The sequence below is a fragment of the Chelonia mydas genome, chromosome 1 (assembly GCF_015237465.2).
Source record: "Chelonia mydas isolate rCheMyd1 chromosome 1, rCheMyd1.pri.v2, whole genome shotgun sequence".
Taxonomy (NCBI): Eukaryota; Metazoa; Chordata; order Testudines; family Cheloniidae; genus Chelonia; species Chelonia mydas.
In genome coordinates, this window is record NC_057849.1 from 219,081,397 (window position 1) to 219,094,690 (window position 13,294).

The following is a 13,294-nucleotide window of genomic DNA, read 5'->3' on the forward strand; positions in this document are numbered from 1 at the left end:
AATTAATAAAGTGTTCAAGTGTCCTGAAAAGAACCCAGTGTTAAAATTAGTAAGCTAGCTCCCTGGAATCAATAAAAAGGTCTTATCCTATTGGATTCCATTCTATATTGGCTATAACACGTATCTAGTTTGTTAGATTTCAGCTCTAAAATCTAATTAGCATCTTGACACATTCATAAAAATTGACACACACCCAACCCTTTCCCACTGACAAGTCTCCCTCAATCTTTTAAATATAATGTGGAAATGTGTAAGGCTTAATAGACAATTTTCAATATTAATTCCTTGCTTGAAGCCTGGTAGATAAAAGCCCTCTTAACTAAATTACCTGTGTGAACCATTCAGCGATAGTCTATTATCCCAATAGCTTCCTGACTTTTATTTCTTAAACCCGGAACTCACTGATATGTAGACAGGCCATGGAAGCAAATGCTCGGAGTTAACTTCCCCAAAGTGGTGTATTGTTACAGCAATTACCATGGTTGTGCAGTGATGGTCTGCTGTGCTTGCCATCTTTTATTTATTAGCACATGCCCAGAACAAATAAAAGAGAGAGAACAGAGGGCACACGAAGTGCTGACATTTTGACCTTAAAAAGAAGTCTTTTTGTTAAGAGCTAAAATAACTTCAAATCATTCACCAATTTATTTGCAAAGTTTCAAATTTAAAGCCCTTATGTTCATAGGAATATTCAAAGGTTAGTTTGGGGATAATAGCACAATCCTGCAACTCTTATTCGTGCAAATAAACCCTACCCTCTGGAATAGCCCAACTGAAATGAATGGCATTATTTATGTAAGGATCACATGACTAAGGGTTTGCAGGATTGGCCAAAACTGTTTATTTTGAGACCCAGTCAAACTAGGCATTATGAATACACGCTTGTTCTGAATTTATCTCATTTTCTGATTATTAAATTATTCATGAACAGATCATGATTTCCATATTTATTATTCAGTTTTCAGTTTTCACTGGATTGTTTTACTAAATAATTTTAAGCCTATTGAGTGCTCACAAAACATTTGCTTTATATATTCAATATCGGGTTGACTGATTGGTCACCCAGTTTGTGTGGAGCTGTTCCTGCTCTGTGGTTAAATTACTGAAATTGTTTCAACAGGAAAATAATGAATGATGAATAATAAACATTCATAATAAATTTTGGAATGACTGATTATTCACGCTAAAATGTGTGAAATTTTGGAGATTTGCCAATGTTTTCTAGGCATAACCTGCTGTTGTCTAAACAATCATGAATGATATGACCACACAAGTCACAGTGATACAAACTTGGTGATTTTAGTCACAAAAATATGTGAATCAGTGTTGACATTTGTTTGGATTTTTTGAATTAGCTCTCTTTTACTGTACCCATATCATAAATGTAAAACACGGCTTCTTATGTAGTAGACTACATTTTGAGAGGTTGTAAAAGAAAGACATTTGTAGCATAATTACTTACATGTTTCACAACAGGTATTGTCAATTTTTGCGATTTTACCCTAAGAGAGAACACATGCTCCAGTTTAGGCACAAACAATATTTACACACACATCTAAAAATAGTCAGACTTATATTCAGTTTCTCTATAATAAGAAGTTATGAACTATGTTCCTGTGTTATACATATAATAGAAGTCTGCAGAAGTACTAATTTTCCTATCATTTGAAATCATTTCAGTTCAGGAATATTAAACAGCTTTTAAGTTTTTCCACACAACCAACTGATGTTGCTCTTAGAGCATCATTATCTTATAACACCTGAATGTCATTAGATGTACAAACCAACTTTTGGAGCCATAACTCTGATGACTTTCTGTGTTACTGAGGGTTAAAAGTGGGGCACATGTAATTATATTTTCATTTACGTTTCTTTAAAATGGCTGCCAGTGCCACCACTGGATCTCTGACCCTGCTTCAGAGAATCACCTGAACCTGTGAGAGTCAGGAGCTGAATAGCAACATATTTAGGTCCAAGATACATGTGGAAAATGTATTTTAAAAAAATGAGAGCTGGATAGTGGGACTTTCCAATTAAAAAGCAAACTATTACCCTTTGGTTTGAAAATGAGACCACCAGAGGGAGATAATACACTCCCAGCCTATGGTTTTGGGCCTATCCCATTATTTTTCAAATAGTTTTCCTTTATATATCTCTTCTCCAGTTTATGGAGGTATGTGCAGTAGTGACAGCAAAAAGGAGTACAGATTTCATGAAAGACTTTTATCTTTCTGAATAATGAGTCTCAAAATCGCTGTTCACTTTTTGCACGTATGAGACAAATCCCCTATAAAGGGTGGGCTTGCCTGTGGCCTCACTCCCCACTGCCGTGTTATAAGAAAGAGACACAGGCAGGCAGAAACCTGCAGTAGCAGCAACTGCTGTAGCCTTTAAAAGAACATAGCTTGCATTCCACATCCCAATTCAAGGATGCCCTCAAATTATCAAGCAATGCAGAAGGGGTTGGGTGCGGAGGGACACGACTAGCATGTCCAGCCGTGCTACCACTCCCCATGTTATTGCACTAAGGGAGTGCAAGCACCTGGATTTAGACTGCTCCCTATGCAAACGGGAAGGCTGTCTGCATTCTCCTCCCATCTTCGTACTCAAGAGTAGCCAGCATCTGCCCCTACATCATATGCACACATGCACTTTAGTGATGGATGAAACGCAAAGTTTGGAGGTTCAGTTCCACTGAGACTCCAAAAGATCAGATGCTTCTCCACACCTCTTTGCTCTGAAAACTGGACTAAGAATATCATGAGATCAGCATTCCCCCTCTGGTCCCCAGCACTTCCTGGCTTTGGATGGGCTGGAAATACTGGAAGATCAGCCTTTCCCATGTTTATTACAGTCCTATCTGAAACCAGGATATGCAGGAGCCTGTGACATGTATTATTTAAAATTAAAAAAAAAAAAAACAACCTTTTCTGAACCTAAAAAAAAGGTTTGGGTTCAATTTAGCCGAGGCGTAAGGTGGAAGCTTAGGTTACCCGTTCCTAATACACATACAGGAGTTATATAAAGCCCCATAAACATGACAGAATATATTCGGAAACATGCAAGCACGACCCATTTCACTACTTACTCCTTCAGCCAAACATCTCCTGGAATCGAATGGAGGGCAGCCAGTGATTCGCTTTTCCCAGATAAATTCCCTTTTCTCATTTACTTTACAAGAATGACTGTCACAGCCATCTTGAATTGTCTCATTCGGCTGTAAAGATTTAAGAGCTGTTAGCTTAGCACAAAAACAACCTGGAAGGCCACAGTTTTCAGGAAACTATAAAGTTTGACTATTTCTATTATTTCATTGTCATTCAGCTCATATGCCTCAGCAGGGAGGATTACAAAATATGGAAAACTTTGCTAAGTACATTTGTGTGTCAGTAAGACCTTCTAGTTTTAATTATTTATTTATATGATGCCCTCAATGTGCATGGTACTCTGCAGACATGTGAGAAAGCACGTACCCTGCAGCCTTATTAAGTGCCAAAAACCGATGTCCTTGACTGAGTCCTCACTCTGGCAAAATTCCCATTGACTCCAAGGGGAGTTTTGCTGAATAAGGACTGAGTAAAATGTGAACAACAAACCTGGGGATTTGGCCCTAAGTTTGTAGCTTTGTGTTCTCTCTTTTGAGGAAAACATATATATGAATATTTAACCTTAGTTACCTTGGGGAGATTCTCAAAAGATCAAAAATTAGACCTAAACGAACTAATGAAAAAAGGTACATACATGCTTCTTCCTAAGACACGCTGCCAGCTTTTTAACAAGCAAAGAGCCTCTGATGTTTAAGGGAGTGCCCCAGGTCCATTTCCAATAGCTGCTGGTCATTTAATGAAATGAATGATGAACAGGTATTAAGCTATAACCAACAGGGCAACTGAATTCAAACATCAATCCAGGGACAGTTCTGCTGGATTCATATGTTGTACTGACCTTTATTTGTTCCTGTCTTGTTCATATTGGTTTGAATTTAATCCAAAACATGGGATCTTTGGGCTCACACATCTCTAATTGCTTTGAAAATATTGGTGTTTGCAGCTGCTGTCTAACTGTCTAACTGAAGAGGGGCAAAAGAATAGGTGTACCAGTTGCCTCAATTAAAAGCATGGATGACATTTATGCTTCGTGAACAAAAATGAATATGCTTAAAACAGACCTTCAGATACAGGATTGTTCCATCTCTCAACTTGATACCACATGAAGTTGGCACACATCTCCCACAGCAGGAACCGCTGATTACTTCCATCCTGTGGTTCTACAATGCAAGTAAATTCGCTGTGGCATTTTTCTGGTTCTCTGGGCCCCTCCACCCTCGCTCACAAACTGAATGTAAGTTTTGGATATGCAATTAACAAAATTATGTTCATCAAAACATCTCTAAAAGTCTTGGATGCGCATAGTCTAGTTAAATGATTTTTATAAAGCTTGACATTATCTCTTGTGCTGTTATTGTGTGGTATACTATATGGATGCTGCATTGTATAATATGTGCAGGCCTGATTGATCCTGTGTCCACTGACATCAATGGCAAAATTATGGTGCTGGATCAGGGCCATGAAGCACAAGTGACTAAAATGCTGCGTGTGCCATATGAACCTTACATGCAGCATCAGGCAAGACTTTTCCCTAAAGCCAACATTACTTGCAAAGATGCATGAGAAACCTAGACTAGGAAAAGAAGGGTCAGGATATTGGTGGACAGTATAAAAGAAGGGAAGGTGGGAGGAGGAGAGATTAGGCCAGAGTGGAAGACTGAAGTATGGAAAAGAGAAAGGTGGGATGAGAAGGTAAAGGTAAAGGAAAGAGATGGAGGAATGGACTGGAGGAGGAGGAAATGGTGAGAATAGCAGGGAGAGGGATGGGGAGAGAGAATCAAAGGATGGAGAAACTGGCAGATAAAGTAGGGGGACAAAGAGAAGTGGTGAAGGGGGAAGGAAGTGAAGGATGGGGAAAAGAAGCAGAAGAGAGAGAGATCAATCAGCAGTGGATAGTAGGGAAGGCAGGTTACGGGCAAGAAAGAGGTAGAGAAAACCAGAAAGGAACTGAGTTAACGTATGAAGACAATAAAAGTCCCCACTACAACTTCTCCAGCTCCTAAACTTAACCAACTGCTGCTTATGATGAGCTGAATCTTTTTAAGACAAACAAACACTTCCTGGGTGAGCCAATACATATATGTTATCCATAGGTTTGTTTAGACAAATTTTTTAAAAGGAAACATTTATGTTTTTACAGTAACCATTAAACCATCAGAAAAAACACTACTTTATTATTATTTAGGTGAACTGCTAACCTTTCAATTTATCTGCTAGCAAAAATTTGAGTTTAAAATGCACCTAAAATGGTACAAAATAACATAAAATGATGAATAGACTCTACTGTAGTTTGCAGCACTTCCCAAAGCACTGCATTTACTTACATCATTTCAATGGTTGATCGTAGGTTGATACCTTCCTTGTTGAGAGCATGTACTCTAAAGTGTGATTTGTTCCTTATGACAATGGCTTTTAATATGAAATTAGAATGAAAGACAGGGTCCCAATTCAGGAAAGCACCTAAGCTTGAGACCTACTGACTTCAGTGGGACTAAAAGAGTTCATCTGGGTGTACATGAAAATTTCCTTTCATCGAGAAATAAGGCCCACAGAGCCATAACAATAGGTCCTAGCAATGGGAGTATGCCTAGCCCTCTGAAATTGGCTCCTATTGAGACAATGTCCACAGCCAGAAAAATCCCATTCTACTTTCCTAATGTACAGATTATATGAACTATGAGGAAAAAACACAACAATGTCTTCTATTGACGAGCATGGGAAATTCCCCCTAGTGAAACAAACCCAAGTCAATGTCAATTTCCACCTCCGTTCTGGATGTTCCATTTGTCTCCAAGGTGGACTGGATCTCCAAGAAATGAAAATTTTAGGTAAGCACAGATATATTTTCCTATCCTTCATTGTGCTAAGATCTATAGATCCATTACAATGGGATTTTTACAGCAGTGTGCCTCCCGGGTAGAAAGCAGGATCATTCTTTAAATGTGGACATCCACAATTAGGTAAATTATGTACCCTCTATCTTTCCCTGGGCACTGAAGGACAGAGAAGAATTCTACCTAAAAATGACATTGGCTAAAGACTGGATGATCAATATGTAGATCGTGGTGAATTTATGTATTGATGGCCATATGGCCAACAACCAGATGTCAATACAGATGATGTGAGTTGTCTGCCACAAGTCTTTCAGTGCTCCTACAGATTGGACGTTGTTGCATGACAGAAGAACATTTCATGAATTAAATTTGGGAATGAATACAATGACAGTTGTAAGAGCTATTTGTCCAAATTAAAAGTACAATACTTGGTCTGATGCAAGCCAGTTCCCAACTACATAAATTCATCTGACTACAGATAATAGATATTAGGAAATCTACTTTAAAAATATAGTAAGTGTAATGATCCCTGCAACAGGGGTTCAATTTGGGTAGTGCTGTAAGGACCAGAATGAGGTTCTCTGGGTAGTGCTGTAAGGACCAGAATGAGGTTCTCTGGGTAGTGCGCTATAATCTTGAGGGGCTAGAGTTAGGGTAGTTGCCCTAAGGATGCATCTAATGTTGGGGATTGTACAAACTTCCTTTTCTTGAACATACTGAGAACATCATAGGACGGAGATTTTACCTTGTGCTTGGACACTCTGATACAGCCACATTAGAGGCCTCCTGGAGGAGTTCAAGGCCATGCGTCACTTGCTTAATGCAGTAGTTAAACTATGGACCTTGTTTATTTATTTATATTTATTGACTTGTTTTTAGTGTCCATGAGTGATTATCACTTCATCCAAGTGTCCACCTTGAAGCTGTCTGGTGATGAATGGAGGAATGGCTTTTGCAATATCGGACCTCTTGTGTAAGGTAGAGACATCGGAAGGTCCAGTGTGAGGTTAGTAAGTCCCAAGAACCACAGCCTCTTCCAACAGAAAGACATAAACAATATTATTGCTGTTCTCTCCTTCCTAGCTTTAGATCGGTCCTGTGGGGGCAATGGAAGAGGTGGGAAAGTATATAGCAGAGCCCTTGTCCAGCTTTGCAAGAGATCATCTGTCACACTGCATCTTGGGTGCTGACACATGAAGAGGCCACAGAGCACTTTATTGCTGTTTCCAGATGGAAAGAGGTTAATCATGAGCCCACCATGTGGATTTACAATGAATGAAGATACTTTTGGATTCAGGTACTGCGCTGCTTAGTCTTGTACCCAATGGGATTCATCCTCGGCGCAGGCCTACACTTGACTCCCCTGGAACTATATGTGTCTGTCTTTATCACAAATCCCAGATACTCCAGAAACCACCTCAGCCTATGTGTTGGTTTCACTCTCTCTGTTCAGAGCCCTGATCAGAAAAATTGTCCAGAAAGAGAAAAAAGTGAACTTCCTTTTTCCTAAACGCCAATATTATTGCTACTATGATCCTGGAAAGAGTCCCTGGAAGCACATGTACAATCAAATGGTAATGTCTGGAATTGAGGGGGAAAGGGGACATTCATCTGCAAAATGGAAGAATTGTCTGTGTGATGGTTAAATGGGAATGTGAAGATAGAGCTCCTTTAAGAACTTACTTTGATGTGTCACCCTGCTCTGTTCGTTATGGACTCTCTGAGACTCGAAATGGGATAAAGGACAGCCCTTGATGTGGAATGGATTATATCACTCTGATCTGACGTAAAATGAAACTATGTTTCATGTCCTGGCATTTCCATGGGCTGCCTGAGATTGGGAATGGGACAAGGCTGTTCCTGTGATTCTTGCATAGCTCTATAGAGTATCCTCTCTGAACAATGTCCAGTCACCATATTTTGACACAAGTTGTAGGTAGCCATTTGCTCCCAAACTGAAAGAAGGTGGCACCAATCAGGGGTCAAACTCCAGGTAGGGAAGGATGGGAGTCATGCAGAATGCTCTGGGGCAAATGAAGGCCACTCTGAATCTTGCCTCAGCACCCTGCGCTTGTTCTAGCTATCAATTGCCAAGTGCTATTCTCCTTTGTTGTATTTCAGGGACTGTTTCACTTTACCTTGGGACCTGTATTCTGTTCTAAAATGTCTAGCAGAAACCAAAATTGTAAATCTACTTTTCTAATGACTCTGTGAATAGTCTCAGCTTTCCATAAAGTTTCCCAGCAAGAGAGCTGGGAACTGATTTGCCTGCACTTCTGATCTCAAGGGCAAAAGCCACGGAGCTATATCTAAGTGGAACAGATTTGTGTCCCACTATCTTTTTCAGGGAGACCATAATTGCAATACCCCTGTCAGAATTGCTTCTGACTGCATGAGAAAGCACTTAGCGTGTCAGATGACAGTACCTAATTTGTTTGTTTGTTTTTGGTTAATCTGAGATTTTTTCATGCCAAGGGGAGGCTGAGACGGTACCTGCCCAGACTTGGCTGCCTGTGAATGGCTTGTAAAGTGAGCTCACTCAGTCAGGTAGAAATCTCCCCCAATTAGAAAGGTCAAGTCCCTGATCACCGAGAAAGATAGTCATGTTTCTCTTCCGTAGTGACACCAGGTTGAATCTGGTCTGGTGACTACTCATGAATCTTCTGGACTTATAAAATGGAGGCCAGAAAGAAAGAAATGATGGGCCAAGAGGCCTGTTACTGCTTGTTCTAAGCCCTCTGGCATTGGCATTGTCCATGCTGTGTCTTGCCCCTCCATCTGTGTCCAAAGAGAGGAGGCAGTTGAGCTCTGCAGTCAAGAGGGAAGAGGGATAAAATGACACAGGTGCAATTTTCCATCTGGTGTACTGTCCTTCTGGCATCACTCCCCTCATGGAGATGAGGGAGGAAGATCTGCTGCCCCTAAAGCTGACTATTCCAGTCCTGCTGGCTTCTTGCCTTCCTAGGGAAGGGGGGAAGAGGCAATCCTGTCTGGATTAAGTTGAAATGGAGAACTGCACTCTGCCCATAGAACCAGCCAAGCTTCCCAGTGACATACTCAATAAGGGGCATGAAAACAGGAGATATGGACTTTTCTTTTTGCCTGTGACTTTTTCAGCCTAGCTGTCTCCCTGTATGGGCACCAGCTGCCACAAAAGCCTCAGAGGGAAACGGAGCTAAGGGGGAAATTTCCCCAAAAGACAAATACAGCCCAGGAAAGCAGCTGGGAATTAGACAGACACTGAATTGTGAGGCAGGAATTTGAAATAAAGTTTGGAATTTTCCTCAGAAAAGCTTTGCAGCAGAGAGGTCTCGCTGAGCCGCCAGCTGCTGTGGGGGCAGATAAAACTGTAGGGAACTTCAGGGCATGGGCATTGCCTGCTGCTAGTGACTGAAAGTCTAGTTCAGCCCACAAACGGCAAGCAGGCTGAAGTACCCATTGTAACAGACTTGTGGACCTTAGCACAATGAAAAATTAAATGCTTTCCTGAACTGGGGCTTTAGAACATAATTGGGATTTGACCTCTGACACAGATGCAGAAAGATACAGGACCATACTGTACCCTTCCTTGGCAAGACTTTTGGGAAGGGGGACAGTGGACACAGTAAACTCTGAGATTGGGGTGCATACAATGGGTGAGGTGATCTTATGACTGCAGAGATTCACAGCATTCCGGGATCACAGTATTTCCACTCACCTTGGGACAGGGTTCACAGGTGGTTTTTCTACAGGTCAGTTTGTAGTTCATAGGCAGCCCCCTCTGGAGGCTACACTGACAATTCGTACATTGGTCCAACATCAGATGTTCCCCTACCTGAAACATTAGAATCAGTTTCCAATGTTGAGTGATCCTCTATTAAAACTCAAGAGAATAAGCAACTTCACCTTAGCTTGAAACTGACTCATTAAATCTTGAAATACTGTTCTGGACTGAGGATAGCAACCAAAAGCTTTCTGTCCCCAGCTTCAGAGACCCAATGTTTGTATCATCACACAGACACAACAGGAGGAGGCTGTTCCTAACTAGCTGATTTATCTGCAGCCAACCATCAAGAGTTCACTTTTTTTAAAAAAAAGTGCCATCAAGCTTGCTAGGTAAAGGAGTTCAAGTTACGATGAAGGCTGGGTGAAATTTTTCAGATGAATAGTTTATTAGCTGAAAAATGCAGTTTCCATCCACTCATTTGTGAAGTTGACACAAATTCACCAAATAGTTTTAGCCATAAAAAAGAGTTTGGGGCTAGATTCTTGGTAACACCCATCTTATAACTTTAGCCCAGTGGTTAGGGCACCCACCTGGGAGGGAGAGACTTGAGTTCAAGTTCCTGCTCAAGAGGGATTAAAACCTGGACTTCCCACATCCCTGGTGAGTGAACTAACTACTGGGCTAAAGATTATAGCAGGGGTGGAAGTACCAATACCATGTCCCCTTCTAATCCCCCTCAGTACAAACCAATGGATGTATAACACTTTACCAACTCAAGCTTGTAGGCTTGGCTCAGGACCTTTTTCCCTCCCTCTTATTTTAACCTTTTGTAGTGAATGTTCATGCTCATAAACCTGAGAGGATAATAGCACTTGGTGGATCCAGGCATGAAGCCACACTCATAACTTTTCCTTGTGGGGTAGGAACGGAGAGGAAATGTCATATGAAACACTCTAGCCTTTTTGATTATTCTTTACTCTGGAAGGTGCTCAGATATCACAGTGATGAACATAGTACAAGAACCTAAACAGAATACATAGTCCTACAGAAGCAGTCAATCCTGAATTGCAACATCATTCTTGCTCTACTTCCTGTTATGTGCTGAAACCCAACCCGCTGCCCCATCCCCACCAGTTATTCAACATTGTGTGATGTTTTTGTGTTAGTGACTTGCTTCAAAATATTTAAATTTCTGCCATTTATGACCATAGTCATATTTGACTCAGGCCTCTTAAAGTAAATGGCTAATGTATTATACAGAGTGCCTCAGCAGCACTAGATTTTTGCATCATATTTCCTATGATTAGGAAACCACTAGAAAGTTCAGTATACAGGGAATAATGTACTAAAATGTAGATTCTCCATAGGAGCTCATGAAAGTTCTGAAATTCCAACGTGCTAGGAATGATATTTTTCAGTAGAATAGCAAGAAGTTAAATTTATGTTGAAATCAGTGTTATTTTGGGGGGAGAAATTTGGGCTTACATTTATTAAAGACAAACTGGAACCACACCCCCCCCCCCCCCCGCCCCCAGATACTAATGCCCCCAAACTTTTGGGAAGTTTCTGTCAGGATCCAATGTTTGCAACATAAGCGCCACCTGTAATGTGTATATAAATTTCTTCTCGAATCAGCATGGTAATGGGCCTTGACAGTACATTTCAGGCAACAAACAGAGCTTACAGTGTGGGGGAACTGAGTAAAATAAGGAACTGATTTTTTTTTCCATTTGTAGAATACACCTATCATATATTCTCTAGTAAAACTTATAATAAAACATCAGCATCTGCTAACCCACTGTCAGCGAATGCAACCAAAATAACCCCCCATAAAGATAAAAACGACTCTAGTCTCTCTCAAACATGACACTCAATAAAAGCCTGGGAAAACAGATGAGTGTTACAGCTAATTCCATTTGGTAAATACAGCCACCTGCTTGGAAGCCTGCATTTAAAGCCTGCAGCATTATTTAAAACAGTGGAGTGAGTGCAATAGACCTACTGGAGTATAATATTGGTAACCAGATACAAAACAGAAATGTAAAGGGATTAAGGAAAAACAAAGGGCCAAAATAATCTAACAGATCTGTAGTGAAAGATTCCAAACTTGGACCTATTCACTGAATGAGTTAATGGAGAAAGTTTTCCCTTGATATAAAATGAAACATGAAGCCTATTTTTAAACATTAAGCCTATTTTATTTGTATTCCCAGCATAAAGTTTTGAAATCCAGGAAGTATAAATGTCCTGGGGATACCCCATCTTGATTCCTGACCAGGACTTTGGAACAATCACAGAACAGTGACTCCAGAATATCTGTCTCAACTTTTATATTCCGCATGCTGGGACAGGACGTGGGGAGTTCAGAGAGTGTTGTGGGAATACTCACACAGGGTAACACTGTCAGCTCTGCAAAAGGCCAGCACAAAGCCACTTCAACACTCCAGTGTCATCTAAGCCCTCCACACACATAGCCCAATTAAGACCATGTTTGATTAAATAAATGGCTGATTCTCATATAGAACAGTAATACATTTTGGATCGAAAATTGTAAGACAAATCTGTATGTTGCTGGGTAAAGAACTAAGATGAGTCACTCATGCAAGGGACTTCAGGTTCAGGCTAGCAACAACATGCAGGTGTAAATGCATTGTTTAGTTGCAGCACAGAAGGCCAGTAGGCATCCTAGAATGCATGAGAATGTAATTGTTATATTACATGACCGAAGGCCATGATTAGGGTCTGCATGGAGTACTGCAGCCAGGTTTGGACACTCTAAATCCCGATAGGGATGCATATATTCTAGAGAAGGTAAATAGGAATCAAAGAAAGGAAGCATATTACAACTTAAAAACTCATCCCACAATGTGCTGACAGAAATTTTCTGTTCCTCTGTGGATTTCATTCTCCAGGGAAGGAAATCTCTTACGCAGAAGGAAGGAATGTTATGATGACAGGGCTGTAGTTCTGATCAGATGACAAGTTTATGCATACATTACGTGAAAAAACAAGAGTCCGAAAAGGGTTCTTATTGCAGTGTGTAGGTACCACAGAGATTTGGGGACAATTATATTTTAAATAAGCAGCAAGAGGGAAATTTATGGACACTCCTGGAATCTAGAGATTAAAGTTTAGGTTAAATGTATGGAGGGGCTTGTTCCCCTCAAGGGCAATCAGCATATTTGGAATTCTCTGTTACTAGACATACTGCCAGAATATGGATTTAAGAAAACAATGGACAACTGCTAGGACTCGCCAAAGATAGCTTTGGGTATATATGAGCTCAGATGCTTAACTCTGATCATTCTCACTGTCATGCATAGGGTTAAACCAGCCACTAGATGTGAGGAGGTCAAGAAGGAATTTTCTCTCAAGGCATTGTGTCAGGGATCTTGAGGGTGAGATGGGGTCAAGTAGTGAGAAGCACTAAAAGCAAAGGAGAGTTCCCCCCTCCCCTCAGATGCTGTGGTGAGTGCTTTCCTTCCTGTTTGAATCTGCTTCAATCTCTGGGTGGGGCGAGGGAAGTTTCTCCTTTCTCTGGAATGAGCAAGGATCATCTATCGGCATATTTCTCACAATCTGTTTCCTGTGATTGTGGTGGTATGAAAGTACTTAAAAGGCCCCCATCATCACAGTATCCAAAGAAG

General features: G+C 40.7%; 1 protein-coding gene across 7 annotated transcripts in view; it reads right to left on the reverse strand.

Annotated features, from left to right (window-relative positions):
- The window catches only part of VWF (von Willebrand factor), a 259,168-nt gene that overhangs the window by 10,217 nt on the left and 235,657 nt on the right, over nucleotides 1-13,294 (reverse strand). For all 7 annotated transcript variants that reach the window (XM_037913656.2, XM_037913649.2, XM_043529527.1 and 4 more), the window contains 4 exons: nucleotides 9,639-9,755; nucleotides 4,169-4,267; nucleotides 3,089-3,217; nucleotides 1,463-1,502 (listed from right to left, as the gene is read on the reverse strand). In XM_037913656.2, the coding sequence (XP_037769584.1) occupies nucleotides 1,463-1,502; nucleotides 3,089-3,217; nucleotides 4,169-4,267; nucleotides 9,639-9,755 (385 nt within the window). The remainder of the gene's footprint in view (nucleotides 1-1,462; nucleotides 1,503-3,088; nucleotides 3,218-4,168; nucleotides 4,268-9,638; nucleotides 9,756-13,294) is intronic.